Source organism: Epinephelus lanceolatus, chromosome 15 (genome assembly GCF_041903045.1).
Source record: "Epinephelus lanceolatus isolate andai-2023 chromosome 15, ASM4190304v1, whole genome shotgun sequence".
Taxonomy (NCBI): domain Eukaryota; kingdom Metazoa; phylum Chordata; class Actinopteri; order Perciformes; family Serranidae; genus Epinephelus; species Epinephelus lanceolatus.
Genome location: NC_135748.1, coordinates 33,372,593 through 33,389,732, shown reverse-complemented (window position 1 = coordinate 33,389,732; position 17,140 = coordinate 33,372,593). Strand labels below are relative to the sequence as shown.

The following is a 17,140-nucleotide window of genomic DNA, read 5'->3' as shown; positions in this document are numbered from 1 at the left end:
CAGAAAACCCCCCCAAAAAAAAACTCTTAATGTTGATCACAATGCCCAGCTAACCATTGCTCCCTGACTACTGCTAACCTTTGCGAAGTAAAGACAGGTGAGATGGAAGTTGACTTGAAGACCTCACTTTTTGAAATATATAAGGAAATAGTCAAAACAGAAAGAAAGCAGAATCTGGCCACCATCAAGTCCAATCTTTGAGTGCTTGACAGTGTCAAGAGCTTTGGACACAATGTTTTGACTCAGAAGTATTGAGGTTTGCCCGACAAGCAATGTTAAATAAACAAGACATAGCAGGCAGTCAGCTTTTGCCGCAAAACCAAAGCAATGAGCTGAAATACATTAAAACGTGCGACAGAGCTGAGGGCAACTGCAGACACAGGTGATAATTCTGTGTCAGTTTGTCACTATGAGCGACACCTTCCATATTACACACATCTGACTTATTATTAATTAAAGTGACAGTTCACCCCAAAATCATTTTTTTTTCTTTACCTATAGTGCTATTTTACGTCTAGATTGTTTTAGTGTGAATTGACGAGTGTTGGAAATAGCGGCTGTAGAGATGGCTGTCTTCTCTCCAATATAACGGAACTAGATGGCACTCTGCTTGTGGTGCTCAAAGCACCAAAAGATTTTTCATAAACACATTCAACAGCAATGTCTCTTTCTAGTAATCACAATGCGATTACTCAAGATAATTCACAGACCTTGTCATGAGCAGTTTCATGTAGGAACTATTTTCTTTCTACTGACCTACACCCACCAAGCATATCACCACACAGGAGGAAGTGTGCATCTACTACTAGCTTACCTAGCACCACTGAACTAGCTAACGTTACAACTCAGCCAAGGAGGACAACATTAATGTTTACATCTCGCACTGTCATGGACACAGGCCTCTTGTCCATAAATAGATGCAGGCATTCATGTATGTAGTTCAGTAAAAGGAAAATAGTTCCTACATGAAACGGCTCACAACAAGTTCCATCTAGTTCCATTATATTCAAGAGAAAACAGACATCTCTACAGCTGATATTTCCAACACTCAGCAACTCACACTAAAACAATCTAGACTGATAAATAGCACTACGGGTAAGAGAAGAAAAAATGTACTTTTGTTTTTAGGGGAAACTCTTCCTTTAATGCAGCTGTATGTAGAAATGCATGTTACATTATCATATATATAATCATATATTCTGCCTGAATCATGGCCACGCAGGACTCTTAATAAAACTACCAAATAGAGTATAAATAGAGGCTGATAGCATTTGTAGGCATTCAGCTGCGCACCACAAGTAGTGCACGTCCTCTCTGCTGTGTAAGTGCAGAATCTTGATTGTGGGAGCCTGACAGCCTTTGTAAACATGGCTTTATCTCCGACTGTAAGGCCCATTCATCAACTGCACGGTATACAGTAACTCTATAGTGTCCAGAGCTGCAGCGGAAAGTTCACTGGGTTTGTGGTACCTGACACTGAACCGCTAGGTCGATCAGAGAGGACGAGACGCAGCCGGGACTTAAGCCTCTCACACTAAATCCCCAACAGCTGCACTCATTCTGACGTCTCTCTCTCTCTCTCTCTCTCAAACACACACATACACACGGTAGGACTCACATGCACACACATGTTAACTTTCTTCTCCTCCTCTCACTCTTTTTCTTCAAAACACGCACACACGTACAGAATATATATCTGCAGTCCCATATGTAAACACGTGTTAGTCATACTATAGGCTCCACGTGAGAGCAGTGCTGCACAGCTGTGCTTACTTTCCCCAAGTCCTTCTCAGGTTCTCAGGTCTCACACACACACTGTAAATGTCCAGAGGTGGACTGGGCGTGTGGGAAGAGGAGAAAAAAGGAAAGAAAGGGAGAGACTGAGAGAGAGTTTAGCCCGATCCTCCATCCTCTCTCCCAGTGTGACTCGTAAACAATAGCGCCTTTAAGGGGAGGTGGTGCTTAGACGCCATGGGGAGGGGTTTCGGTGCAGAAGAGTAGAAACATGTGCTCTTCAATCAAGAGGCTCTGCTGTGGTTTATAAATATCTGTACTGTAGTACTGGATGGATGCTTCAAAGCCCTTGGCCATATGTGTTAGGCTTCTTGGCTCCAGCACATGCACATTGGGGTTAGTGTTCGACAGCCTGCTTGGATGTGTGGTTCCAGATGGTAAACTGCAAAAACTAACAAATGTCAATTAAACTGTGAGCAAGCCACTTCATCTCTGGTGACCAGTAATCACAGGTATGCTGGGTGATCTGAAAGTGGCAATAAAGCGCCTGAGCTACTGTTACTGCGCTCATTTTGGCGTGTTTAGGGTCAGGCTGTCTCCAGGGTTCCTTCTCCTGAGAGCCAATGAGAAAGTGACGCTGGAAATGCCAGTGGGGGGAGGAGAGAAAGTACAGTGGCTATAAGAACCAGATATTTGTCTCTGGATTTCTTCCCAGTTGTAAATGCCCCCCTTTTGGGGGCCTCACAGTGTGTGTGCAGCTCCACCAGCAAGACAGGCCCTCCGAGTCTAAAGGGGAAAATAGGAAAGGAGGTAGCAGAGACACAATGCGGTCTTTATCATTTACGCACGCCTGCCCGTCACTGACAGCTCAGAAATACCACCACTTATATCCGCTGTCACGCCGTGCTGAAGACAAATACCAAAAATGACAGCAGACATACTGTAGATGTATAAACACAGCAGAGCAAATGTGTTGCAACAACCTCACAGTGAAAACATCTACACTTTTTCCCCTTTGGAAAAATGTTATATATGATTACGATGGAAAACCAAACCTAATTTACTGTACTGACGTAATCGTGGATTTTGTTATGGATAGAGAGAAAGCAGAAGCTCTCCAGGCCTCTGGCAGAGTGTAGAGACATGTTGGGTGCACAATAAGGGATAATCTGACTTAGACGTCTGTGCAGCATGATACCCTGAGGGCTCAAGGGGTGACAGAGTGCACTGGGAGGCAGAAAAAAGAGAAGAGATATTGGTCTCTGGGGTGTGCAGATGATACTTTAGTATCCAATCGGGGCTGTACTTGTTAGTAAAAAGGTCACGTTTACTGTGTAGCTTCAGTTATTTATAAGATAACAACTGCCTGTTACAAGGCTGTTAACATTACGAGGAAAATGTTGAAGTCTCAAAGAGTCAAAAGTGCAGTTGTTGAGATGAAACGCCATCATGCAGAAGCCCTGAAAACTCATGTAATACAGGGACAAAGCCAACAAGCATCCAAGAAATCAAAGACATTAGAGGAAAAAAAGATGTTGTAGAAGCAGTTCAAGTGCCATTGAATCAAAACAAATAAGCATTCAGCAAACTCTGATTAAAGGTAAAAGTTAGATGAAATAAACTGTCACTGAGCATTACTTCCTCACCCAACGTGACAGCGAGCCTTTGAAGCAACACAAAAGAGTTTGACCTTTGAATGCAGTAGTCTCTCATGAGCAACAGGCAGGAGAGACACAGCAGGGACTGTTTTGTGTAATTGTTTGATGGATTATACAGTGGCATATGTCTTCAGTGCAAAGACCTAAACTTATCTGCTGAGCAGGGCTGCGGACAAATAATAAAAACTTCCTTAAGACACGACAGGTGTAGTTAACTCAAGATGCAGACTCTGATCCTAAACCTTGAAAAAAAAAACATGTCTGCTTTTAAAGTGAAAATACTGTCTTAAAATGCACAAGTGGCAGGTTCTGTTGTGCAGAGATGTGGCCACTGCATTCATTAGCCTGATTTTAGCACAGATCCCTACAAAGGCTGTGTATTTCATGAGTGGCCTTGGGGGGTCACACCCAAATAGGCCATCTGGTTCTCATTGTATTGCGTCCTTTTAAGAGATAATTAGGAATATTACAGAGTCAGCAATGAATACATAAACAGAATTCCCCATGAATCCACAAGTGGAGTTGTTAAAAAAGCTCCCTGAGGAGGCTGCTCGGCTTCCTCCACAGCCCTTTAAAATCTTTTCAAGTAATCAAATAACTCTCCTTATGGTAAATATATGACCTGAGTCAAACAGAACAAAGTACACAATGATAGGAAGGAAAGAGATTTGAGGCCCACACAACAACTTCACCTTTTTCCCAGTTAAATGTTATGTAAGGTGTAATCACAGTGGATAGAAAACTGCAGCATTCTTAACTGCAGCATTCTTAAGGTAAGAATATCTGACCTAAAAAAAAATAATGCTACTCTGACATTTCAAGGCACTGCTATGTAACAGGAAATAGTTTCAGCACATATTTGCCCCACGGGAAAAACTTTTTTCACACAAGCAACTTTTTCCCAAACACGGCTAAAGCCTGCTCACTCTTCCTTTTTTAAAGAGACGGTTTCCCTTTAAGCTGTGCAGAGCAGATGGTCCACGACAACTCTCGTGGAAATACCTGAAGTCAGCATATTCCCGTCGCTGTAAGCAGGCTAATCAGACATGCACACTATCCCTCCATGTTATCAAACAAACAATGCAGTGCACATACCCATACACACCAGCGCGCAACCCTCATAATCCAGTGTGGGGCTTGAGTTTTTTTCACCCCCACTCTCAGGGTAGAAGAGATCGCTTAAAAAAAGAAAGCATGAACATTTCTTTGTCTGGGAATTCAGGGTCAGGTGATTGCCGACAGGAATTCTGGTTGGCTAGAGAGGACTTGCAAAATGTTGGCAGCGAGCCAAGAGGCTGTCTTGCAAGCAGGGCTGGAAATTTGCTGCAAACCTCATCTTCACCCTCATATCCATAGCACAGAGTTCATTTCCATAGCTGGGGGAGGGGTCAGGAGAAGAATGGGGGAGGGAAACGGAGAGGGAGAGACGGAGAAGTCCACTGTAACACAAGGCACATGAAAAAAAAAGAGAAATTCTGGAGAAAGTGCAAGACGGCAGTAACCCTTTCAGCCACCATGTCCTCCCTGCTGCAGAAGCATGCAACAGCAAAAGGCTATGCATCATATTACTCCTAAGGAAGGCAGGAAAGGGCTTTGATGCCAAAACAAATCAGTCTTTGTGCAAATTAGATCAAAGCTTGCATTACACCGGATGGAAAAAGGGGAAAAACAGACATACTTAGAATTTGCATCTTGCAAATCCCCTTAAATCTCAGCCCTGTAGAGCTACTTGTTTAAGAAAATCCATCTCTGTTTGGTGAACGTGAACTGCCTACTTGCCTCGTATTTTACGACATTTCACTAGTGGGACCCCGGCATGTCCTGCTAATTTGGCAATATTTCCTCCCTGGAGACATTTTTATGGCTGCTCTCCGAGCCCTCTCCAGAGGAGAGCAGAGGGGGGCGGGGAGGCAGGAGAAATGGAAGACCCCATGTTGATACTACGGAGACTCCTCATTATGTAACAGATGAAGTTGCACTACATCACATTACTACCAGGAGTCGTATTCAACATGACTAAGTAATGAGCAACGTGGGGAACTACATATTTACACATTGAACATCATGCTGCATTAGAAGCTTCTATTAATGGTTTGAAAGGAAATCAGAGCTTGGATGAGGTACCATAATTGCTGAGAAGTAATGTGATCCTTCTGAATGCAGTAAAACATTTTATTGACTACTAGAAGTACAGTTTGTTGACAAAGCAAACTCCAAGGTCAGTAACGTAGTAGCTTTTAATCGAATCACATGATCTAAATGTTGAAATATTATTTTTTCTAAACATTTTGAGGACCTGTCGTCCATGTTGTTTCAAAAAGTGTTCCCACTGATCCTTAAAAAGTCTTTAAAGACACTATTCATTCATCTAAAAATAAGGTCTTAAATGATATTAAAATTCTTATATCAGTCTTTCAAAAGTCTTAAAAATGCTAAGACACAGGAAGTAGGATTATATGGACTGGTATTTTTCGCAAAATCTGTTTTTTAAAAACTACATTGCCAAATGCATCGCATTAATGTCACCCAGATCAGTATAATATAACCAACAACACAACATTTTATTTCTGGCCAGGATGTTCAGAGGATCCACGTCAGCTAGCTAGCTGTCACTGTTCCCCGGATGTAAAGAAGAAGTACAAATTCAACAAAAACTGGCCATTTAACCAAGAATCCGCAGCATGGCTAAAAACTGTACAAGGCAATGCATATGAGGCTTGGTGTATTTTATGCAGAAAGTTTCTCAAACTTGGCGTAATAGGAATCAATGGGCATTGGAATCCCACACGCAGAGGGAAAAACACAAAATTACCCCAAAAACCTGCCAAGAAATTCCAGGTATTAATGAAAATAGTCATGTTTTATGTTACAATAAACATTTAACAAAACTGTCCCTACCCCTAAGTAATTGATATTGGCTCTGTTTTTTTCAGTTATTGTACAATTGGTCTCAAGTTTCATTCCAAATGGCATTAAAAAAGTCTTAAGAAGTCTTTAGAAGTCTCTAACTTGCCTTAAGCTGTAGGAACCTTGTTAAAAGAAGAGATGCAAAAGTTGTTCTTGGCTTTGGAAACAGTAGTTTAGTAAACAGTCTTAAAATATTATAAATAAAATATTGCTTTGCCAACTGCTGTTTCCAGGTTGAGAATGAACTTTTTTAATATTTCTCTACAATCATGTCGAAAGTTTAATTGGAACTATTTCAATCAATCAAAGTAGTCCTAGTGAAAGTGTGGGAAAAAGAATGATGCAAATCTAAACATACAGCAGCACTTTCAGTCAGGAAGCATGAATCATGTAAAGGCATTTTTCTTTCCTAATACAATAGACAAGAACAAAGTCAGGAAATGCAGGAGCTAACCGAGCCAAAGGCCCTGGAAATCCACTGAAATAAATGGTACCTTCATGAGATATCATATGACCCATCAAATACACTTGGCTGTGAATGCACCGCAAGCCCTATCTTTGGCCCTGGCAGCTTTAGTCCATGCCTGACCCTGTAATCTGCGGTGGCTGGGACAGAGCTGGGGTACTCACCTCCATCTTCCACTTGGCCAGCCACTCCTCTCTGGTCCGCTTGCTAATGTAATAAGGGTCACCAGCCTGGAAGGTTATTCTGGGCATGGGCCTCTGACGAAGGCTGATCTCCCAACCAACTCCCCTTCTGCCTCGACCTCCCTGTTTGAGGTGTTACAAAAAAATAAAAAAATAAAAAAAAAGTTAGCTACTTGTTTTTTGTTCTTCTTTTTCTCTCATAGGGAAGCATCCAGATTTGTAGTAAATCTGTGCATCCAATCTGTCACTGGAGCCTGTGAGACAGACTCTAGTTAACAAGCGAGTAATTTGTGGTTGAGGCGATGGAGTGGTCTAATTTCTAAAAAGATGATGACTCACATGTTGGTGTGCCGTACGGCGCCATCAGCTTGTGATTGGTCAGGCAGCTAGAAGTGATGCCACAGTGTCTGATCACAACTACCTGGCAACAGTCTCAAGGTCACCAGCACCAAGTGATACGACAAGCTCCCAAGTGTATTTGATACTTCAAATCTATACACCATTAGGTACCATTTCTTTCACAAGTCCAAAGGCAAGAGAGCTACTCTGTTTTTCTGGACCTTGAAGATAGGCAACTAAGCAAAACTTCTAGTCTAGCAATGGTGCAGATACAGTTTACTTTTGGTGCAAGCTCATTGTGGGAGAATAAAGTTTGACAATATAAAGAAAGAAGCTTAAAGGAATATTTATTTGAGAAATGCACTCATTCGATTTCTTTCTTTCTATTCGAGTGAGAAGACTGATACCACTCAGCAGCTGATTAGCATAAAGACAGCAAACAGTGGGAAACAGCCAGCCTTGATCTGTCCAAAGGTAACAAAATCAGCCTACCAGCAGCTCTAAAGCTCACTAATTAACAAGTTATATCTTGTGTGTTTCATTCATAACAAAACCAAAGTGTACAGGTCACGCACAATTGTTGTCACTTCCACTTTAGCCAAAGCTCAAATCCTCCTGTGCTCTCCTTTTACTTTTAACAGATTAAACCAGCAACATTATTGAGATTTAGAATTAGTGCTGTCGGAAGACACTCTAAAACACAGGGTCTCACCTCACATTCTGCGTCACACAGTGTTGTGTACCAGATGCGTGTTCTCCTCAGCTCACATTGGGTCATCTCGTTACTTGTTAGATAAGCTAGTAAAATGTTCTCTTCAGCTAGCATTGGGTCGTCGCATTACTTGTTGGATAAGCTATTTAAAACATTCTCGTCAGCTCGCATTGGGTCGTCTCATTACTTGTTAGGTAAGCTAGTAAAACATTCTCTTCAGCTCGCATTGGGTTGTCTCGTTACTTGTTGGATAAGCTAGTAAAACATTCTAGTCGGCTCGCATTGGGTCGTCTCGTTACTTGTTAGATAAGCTAGTAAAACGTTAACTTAATACCCAACCTAAACCTAATAGTTATTTATTAACCTAATCTTTGCTTTAACTTCAAGATGAAACCTATAGAAGACCTCATGCTTGACTGTAACTTCAAACAGAGATGATTTAAAAAAAAAAAAAACTGTGATCGTCGATTTACAAAGATACACTTAGATTTTCGCTCCTTGTACTGCTGGCACGGCTGCAACTGTAACTAGATTTCCTTGCAGTTTTCAAATTAACTACCTGACTGCTGATAGTTTATCAAACTGACAATCATAACATTATAGTGGAAGATATGTACGATAAATAGGGCTAAAATGTATCAACATTTAAATTGACTAAATTATGTCCAACAATAAAAATCTACTCAGATGGGGGGGTCTTTACTCTGATATCAATGTAGTAAACAAACATCTCATAAAGTACTAATGTGCACTCAGCGCACATGCTGAGATGATTACTGAACTCGCCGAAGCGTGCGCTGCTACAACCTGCCAAACCATGCCCATCTGGGTGAAACCCTGTGGTTTTAGGGATTCCCTTGCTGGTAAGTGAATTTTGTTATTGTTGACAAAACCATGCTAGTTGTTTCCCTGTAACTCGCAGCATGAAAGCAAAGCATATTTCCAAAAACGTCAAACTGATCCATTAAGGGGGCTTATGTACCCAACTCTTTGGACACAGCGAGGCTAGCCATTTTCCCCTGTTTCCAGTCTATATGCTAAGCTAAGCTAACTGGCTGTAGCTTTGTATTTACCTATAATCCTCTCATCTAACACTCAACAAAAACACAAATGAGAATATTTACCAAAATGTCCAACAATTCCTGCCTAGCTATAGGCATGCAAAACAACACTTAAACCACCCACCATCAAGTATACAATCTATCCTACAATCAAAAATAAGTCATAAAAGAAAAGACATAAATTGCTATAACAACACTAGATTGGTGTTTAACATACAAGTATGATGGAGTGAGGTGGAGAATCCAGTTGCATTTAGTATTTCTGTTAGAAAAGCTGTCCTTAATCAAATCAAGAAAAGCACTTTTGCTTCTGCTCAAGTTGCACCGTGACCATCTGTCATGCTGGCAAGCAGAGGATTCACAGTTTGTGACAGGAAAGGTAATTCACCTCTAAAAAGGAAGCTACAGCTCTGGCAAGTGTGAAAGACACCTCGAGAGTTACACCAGCCAGAGAGAGAAAAAAAAGACTGAGCAGAATAGAAATCTTACCTCGGTCTTGACAGCATCAGGCCCGTCCTCCTCCTTGTGCTCCACATCTAGAGAGAAGACAGCAACACAATGGATGGCCTGAATCATTCGTAGGAGAGTGGAAATTGACCAAATCAGTTATCTTCATATCTGTGTTAAACTGTAGCGGCCTCACTTTCATTAATAAACCAAGACACATTTATTAACCTAAACTGTTAAGCTCCCCCTCCACATCATCCCATTAACTACGTGTTTGATCAAATTAAAGTCAAATTAATAAAACTGCAGTGAGATACCGGCTCGGGGAAACTCCTGAAGCGTGCTCAGAGTTTCAAATTGTCTGATCACAGGAGCTTGTGCACTCAGGTGCCATGTGAAGGTTTGATGCAACCCAGAGGGTTTGGAGTGGCTGCCCAGGTTATGATGAGTGTGGAGACGTGCCAGGTTTACTTTGGCAAAAGTCACACTTCTGACCTTATATACCCCTCTTCATGAGACACACAGCTGGTTGCTATTAGCATGGCTCCTCCCACGCTGCTGACACAGAGCCGTAAAGGCAACAGCATACTGCTTCACTTGACTGTGACTCTGGGGCCATATATAATCTCCCTGCCAATCTCCGAAGTTTCAACAGGATCAAGACATGAGTCTCTAATGTGCAATAATGGGACATTCAGTGTAATATTATGGTCATAATCATGAACCTTCTGTATTAATTGTGTACTCTAAGACTACCTATATGTCAGATCTGATACCATACATACTTATCTATATGCAGCCCCCATCTAAACCGATCTCTACCATTAACCTGCTATTGCTAACCGTTTTCATGATTCATACTGTTAACCTGATTTTGGAATTGTATGTATTTTGGATTTGCTGCTTATTTGCACCTTATTCTTATTGCCTTCTTAGACTTTTTTTATTGCAGCCTTCCCTCTTTGTATTGCAACTGCTGCACAGCAATTTCCCTCCAGATATGCAAAGCTTTATCTTATCTCTTCTTGCTATAGTTGAGTCATGTTGAGCGGGACGATAGATAGATGTAGAGCTGGTATTTGTCTCCTAATTAAAACACAAAATGGAGGTAGAGTATACCAAATTTGCTGAAAAGCTAATCTCACTTTAAGGTCCATTTAGTAGCTATTCTGGAGCTTGCAATCATATTCCATAATCTTCATCAGCAGATTTGGTTTGCATGGGAGTTGTGTAAATGTAGATATTCAAATTTAGTATCATTATTATTATCATTTATTCTGATCACTTAAAAGCTGTGACTTTTATAAAAATAACTTTGTCATATTTGCTGAAACTGTCCCTGTAGTCCACACAGCAGTACATCAGACAGATAAATTGAAAAACATGATATTCCTCTGACCTCTCAAATTGCTTGTACCGCACATGAATGAAAACAACCAAGCAGAGCCCAGGAGTCTCTACCACAGCTGTCAGTCATGTCCATCACTGCTCGCAAACTGAGAAAGCTTGCTCCAGCCTTTAGGTCATGCTCAGTTTTGACTCGACTGTTTTCAACATGCCGGCCGCGTCATCAGCTTTCTCAATTTACAGCCAAACAGTACACTAAAATATGTTAATGCTAACATTCGAGGCGAGAAACAGGCAATACAGTAACAGAATCTTGATTAATGTTTGATCAGCGCTGCCTAGTTTGACAGTTTAACCACAGTTCACGAGCCGTGACTGACATGATTGACAATGATGTAAGAGACTCCTTGGCTCTGGTTGGTTGTTTTTGGTGCACAGCAGTAGATTCTGGCAAATGCAATTAGAGGCAGTAGGGGGATGAAGACCATGATTATTTTTTTTTTACAGACTATTGTCTCATGTTTTCCTTTGTGGACATAGTGACAGTTTCAATACATATGATAAAACTTTATTTTCATGAAGGTTACAAACTGTAGTTTTATGAGATTTAAAAAGAAATTCCAACATGGATGAGTAGTAATACATCCAGGAGAACCGGGCAAACTCCATCTGTTGATGGAAATCATGTCCATTTTTTTCCAAATACTTGTATTTTACATTGGTTCTGCCATTTTTCTGCAACTTCTGTACTTTTAGTAGTTAGAATTATCTTCACTGTGACCTGTTACAGTGCTGAAGAGCTCCATACATGTCTTAATAATAATGATATTCCAGTAGTTTTTACATTGCTGTACTAAAAACATGTATCAGCAACTTTCCATAAGCTTTGGTTTGGTTGTTTTGGTTCATGTGCATTCTTGCAAATGCCATTAGAGACAGTTTTAGCAAATGTGACAAAAAGTTATTTTATAAAGCTCACCAACCACAGCTTTAAGTAAAGGATCTAAATACTTCTTCCAACACTGATGTATTGTAAGGATTCAGAACTCTTGAATACTATCAACACTCTCTTCGAAAGACAAATATTTTCCACAGGAAAGAAAATGCCCATATAGACAGAGGAAGTTGCAAAAACCAGAAGCGAGAGGTGCAGCGGGGTAAAGATTGTCAGAAATAGTACAGAAAATATTTGGTGAAACGTGCACTGAAACCGCAGTCTAATAAAAATGTGTTGAACACAATAAAAGCTCCAGTTGGGATTTCCCATTAACTTGGCCATGATTTAAGATGTGGAGGTCCATAACAACAAGAGCATGTTATTCATTCTGTAACAGCATTGTTTTCCTGTGTTTAGCAGAGCAGTGAGGGGTGAGCCAGGGAGCATGGATACCACCCAACTGAAACACTAAGATTCATGATTCATGAAAAGTTTTTCAGCCGCAGCAGCAGCAGAAAAATAGATAAGGAAGCCAAAATCAGCTTCATCACAGAAGCTCATACCGACACCTCTGGTATTACTTTCACAATGTTTAATTTCAATGTAAGCAAGTGTTTCTAAAAGTGCCCGGGCTCGGTGATGTGACACCAGTGGAGTATATACACATCATTCAAGCAGCTGTACCTTAAATTAGCATGGTGGCGCAGCCTGAGTAAACATGACTATCTGCTGAGTTGAAGCCCAAACACTATCATAACACTTGAGCCCTGAGAGGTTAAGGACAACTTTTGATGGCATGTTTTCTGCACAGCCAACACCGGCCTGTCAGTGAAGTACCCTACAGACCTGTCCAAACAATAGTCCGCTCTCTTAGCAGCCTCTTCAAGTTGGTTCCATGTGTAGCTGAGCCCCCTGTCCCCCCCCCCCCCCCCTTGCTCTTTTTTTCCATCCCTCTCTACTCTCTCCTGGTCTCCCCGTCCTCATCGGGAATAAGTGACTATATAACAAATCGGTGAGGCAGTGCGGACTGCCAAGGTCATTGGGTTTGTGAGGGGAGCTGGCTAATGTTGCCCACAGAGAGTATACCTTGCCAGTTTGAGCGGGTTCCAGCTCTCGTATTGCTAGAGCTCAGTTCCACTCCAGCCGGAGCTCAAATCCTTCCTGTGCCCTCCAGATGGATAACAGAAACCCTGTTTAGGGGACTATCGATCCACCACACTGCCCCCCACCAAGGACTTGCCTCTCTTAGATGAATATACCAACCCTCCCTCTATTCATAGTTGTTTAGTAATGGGATTAGTATCTCCCGGCATGTGCATATTGTTGCTATAAAGTGCAGTTAAGGTAAATCAAGACATCATGCAGGTGCAACAGTGTGTACTGATTCTTGGTCTCATCGGTTAAATTCTTGACATTACTTGTTGATGATGTAAAAGTTTGTTTTAAAGACTGCACATGCCCACTTCATACTTTCTGCCTCACAGTCAGTGTATCTTTTAATGTTGTCCTGATTGAAAGAAAACCTATAAATGTTGTTTCAATGTCTCATAGGCATCAAACACTACTCCCAAACTGATGCCAAATTCGTGTGTGTTCGTCAAACAACGAACAATCCATCCGGCACTATGTTCACACATTGCAACATGACTGCCGATGCTCGCAGCCTTGAAAGAGAAAACATGTCACTAACATCTGCTACAGGTCTTGAGGGAGCTGCAGACCTCATGCAGACCTCTACTCTAGTCTCTTTGGTTTTGTGGCTAAAACTGCTCATGCTGACGGCTCAGTTCCTCTTTCTGTTGATCAAAGCAGTCTGCTGTTTGTCGCTTCTGTTGAAAATCTAAAGAACACTTTCTATGTGTTCACAAAAGTTCAGACAATTTAAAAGAGAATATTGATATTAACTGGGTGTCATGTTAATGTTTACCTCTGCATAGAGATGTTAGCTAGATGTTAGATGGTAGATGTCAGGTCAGTTCTGTTAGAGAAACAAGGATAAAAGGACTGTTTATTGTAGGTGCTGTTACTGCAGTTTCTAGAGTGTCAGTAAGCATGTGATCAGCCTGTCAGTCATTCATCTCCCTGTGATAGTGATGTGTGTGATAGTATCTGTGAGTGTTAGAAGGGTTTGTTTTGTTTTTTGTTTTGTTTTTCTTGCTTCTTTTTTTTTTCTTCTGCTAGTAGGATGAGCTCAAGTTGGTTTATATGCTGGCAATGTGACCTTATCCCTGCTCATCATATTTTGCAGCTTGGGCAGAAGCCCTGAATGTTACTGAAATGACTCAGGGGGCAGCCTTTTGCGTTGTACAGTATCTTGAGGCATTAGAGGTTGGTAGTAAGAATGGGCTGACAAGGGTTGAGGGCAACACATCTTTTTGCTGATGGTTAGGAAAAGATAGGCTTTGAGTGGCACAGATGCAGCAGTAAGACAGAGTCGGCAGTTAGGAGTGGCACAAACACAGCCAGAAAGGCAGCGGTGTGTTGCTAAAAAAAACACCATAACCTATGTTGTTGTTTGTTGGTCTTGAACACTGCTTGTCTGGAACAAAATCTGGTGTTTATTAGGCCTGCCAACACTGAGCAGACTGTCACACTTTTTAAACTACGTCATTGCTCTGAGCATCTAATAATGACGCAAATGGGTTTATGTTGGAGTTGGTGGAAAGCCCACTGCATCTCACAAGATGCTAAACAGTTCCCCGAGGCTGATGTGGGAGTCTTAAGCCTGATTTATGGTAGCTCGCTCAACAATTTTTGTGTCAGAAAATGAGTAGCGGATATGACCAATGTTTGACAGAAACTTTAACACTTTACTTTCATGGCATGCACCTGACAAATGTTGTTATGTTGTGGACAGCATCATATTTTGTAACGTGATGATTGGGTAGTGACATTGCGTCATGGCAAGCTTCTCTGACACATGTACTGCAGTTTTGTGTGTCCTGGCATGAGCATCATAGGGCTGAATCTGGTTGACCAGATTATCAAAATGGTTGGCAGACATCTGAAAACACCAAAAATGCATCTCCTCCTTCATTACCAGCATTTGTCAAACCAAAACATATTCACCATTTTGCCCCCTTGTTTAGTCAAGGGCGAGCACTGACCACCTCTTTTTCTCGTGCTACCTTTGACTTCCCAGTAGGAGTAAGTTTAAAATCTCTTCCTCTTCTACGAACTTACTGATTTCGTCAAATTCATCCATTATCAAAAAGAGAAATGAGTCAAAGTAGCACACATATAGATACAAAACAAAACAGCTGTCAGAAGGATATATATACCGATTGGGATGATATAATTTAACTATATAGGCTGGCTGGAGGATAGCGTCTTGTTACCATGGAGATGGCTGACATCTTTGCTAAAGCATAGATTGAAAACACTGCGCGGCTGTTAAAATTCTATCGAGCAACACTCATGAAAAGTGTCTAGCTCCCTAGCATAAATCAGGCTTTAGCTAGAGGCCAGTTGAGCTAACTATGTAGCGAGTTGGTTTTAGTTGTATATACCAGGCTGACACATATGTAGTTCCCGACATGTTTCCACTACACAAAGCTTATTGAGAGTGGTGAAATATAGACGATAGTGCAGATGATCTAATGTCATTTTCTGGGACTTCTTCTTTTTATATGGTTACCTTTTAAGATGTTGATAGGACATCTTAAGTTTTATAATCATGTTGAAGCTCCTTTGTGATTAAAAAAAACCCAATGCAATTTCTATATATATTAACATTCCAGTAGTGTTGCACGGTATACCGGTACTAAAATAGTACCGCAGTACTAGAGTATTCCAAACGGTACTATACTGCGTTCAGAAAATACCGGTACTTTGAAACTTGAAACTTTGATTCAATTCATTAATTTAGTTAATTTATTTTACTCAATTATGCACACAAACGCCTTTCTTGTTCGTATTGGAGCACAGATTGCGCAAGTGGTGTGTAAGACAACACCTGTATCAACATTCGCAGCTGGCGCATGTGAAAAAAGACAAGAGAAAGTCTGCCTCGCAAAGGGAGACAACACGAGACAACACAAACTTGGTGGAACATTTGAGTTACCAAACCGTGACGTCCGTACCGAGGTACTTACCGAACGATGTTTTTTGTGGTACCATGACACCCCTACTATTGATTGTTCTAAAGGTTTGTATCCAAAAGAACTTTTCCTTAGGAAAAATACCGAAGAGTATCGAAAAGTATTGAAATTCATATTGGTATTGGTACCGAAACAAAGATTTTGGTATCGTGACAACACTACATTCCAGTCCCTAATACTATTTAAGTGTATCTTACCAAAGATTTTATGTTGCAGTTTCAAAAGTTAGGGGACTCAAAAAAAACAACCAAAAAAACGTTTTTTTAAAAAAATATGGTCATAATTGAAGAAAAAAGGGCAAGATTTTACTGACTTAAAAAAAATTCTTATTCCTACAACTCAATTACATCTTTGCATCAGACCGTCTCATGCTTGGTAAACCTTGATGACGTCATATGGGTTATTTTCTCTGACTTGATAAAACCAAAGCCTTTAGAAATGTCTTCACAGGCTGGCTAATACTGCAATGATCCTCGTGTGTTAAATTGATGGACTATCCCTTTATCAGCTTTTTATGATCAGTCCCCTAAAAACATTATGTAGTTACTGCCTCGTCTTGTTAATTCTACATCCTCACTTAAACAAAGCACAGTACAACATGAGTGTTGATGCTTTTAACTGTTTAGCTTGTTGTTAGAGAGCCCTGATGGTAGTTACAAAGCAAACATTTGTCACAAATCATCAAAGTGTGAAATTCTGAGTTTTGTCAAGCCCTCTGTGTTCACCACTGGCTCATACTAAAGCTGAGCAGCAAATTAGAGAGCAGAGGTGCAGACCTGGTTTGTAAAACCAGTTTTAGCCTTTTACACCAAAAATCTAACAGGGTTATCCCAGATCTCTGCTTCAAAGTGAAGTAACAGATCCTAGATGCACAGATCAGGTGAATACAGAGTGCAGACTCAGTTTGTAAAGAGTTCTGGGCACGACGCCATCCACCTGGCAGGGCCCCCGACGGGGAGGCGGCCACAACAGAGACCTGCCAGCTCCCAACAGAGGCTCGTTGCCAGGAGACGAGTTGCTCCTCCCATGGCTTTATTTACTGCACTCCTCATCAAGGTCATAGCTGGTGTCTCTGCAGCCGAGAGAGGAGCGAGAGAGACACGTGGCTGAGAGAGAGATAGGACTAACAAGCAGCGAGTGGAGGGGTGGCTAAGTGATATTGTTAATCTCCATCTTGGACTAAAAACTACCTGTCAGCATCACTCTCTCCCAACAATGCCCCCCTGATTTATATCATCTTTATATGCTGG

The 17,140-nt window shown here is 41.2% G+C and overlaps 1 protein-coding gene across 5 annotated transcripts in view; it reads right to left on the bottom strand.

Annotated features, from left to right (window-relative positions):
• Window positions 1-17,140, bottom strand: part of LOC117266997 (DNA (cytosine-5)-methyltransferase 3A) — a 54,482-nt gene that overhangs the window by 21,363 nt on the left and 15,979 nt on the right. For 3 of the 5 annotated variants that reach the window (XM_033642538.2, XM_078175206.1, XM_078175207.1), the window contains 2 exons: window positions 9,549-9,595; window positions 6,930-7,070 (listed from right to left, as the gene is read on the bottom strand). In XM_033642538.2, the coding sequence (XP_033498429.1) occupies window positions 6,930-7,070; window positions 9,549-9,595 (188 nt within the window). The remainder of the gene's footprint in view (window positions 1-6,929; window positions 7,071-9,548; window positions 9,596-17,140) is intronic. The other 2 variants (XM_033642539.2, XM_078175208.1) reach the window with 1 other exon arrangement.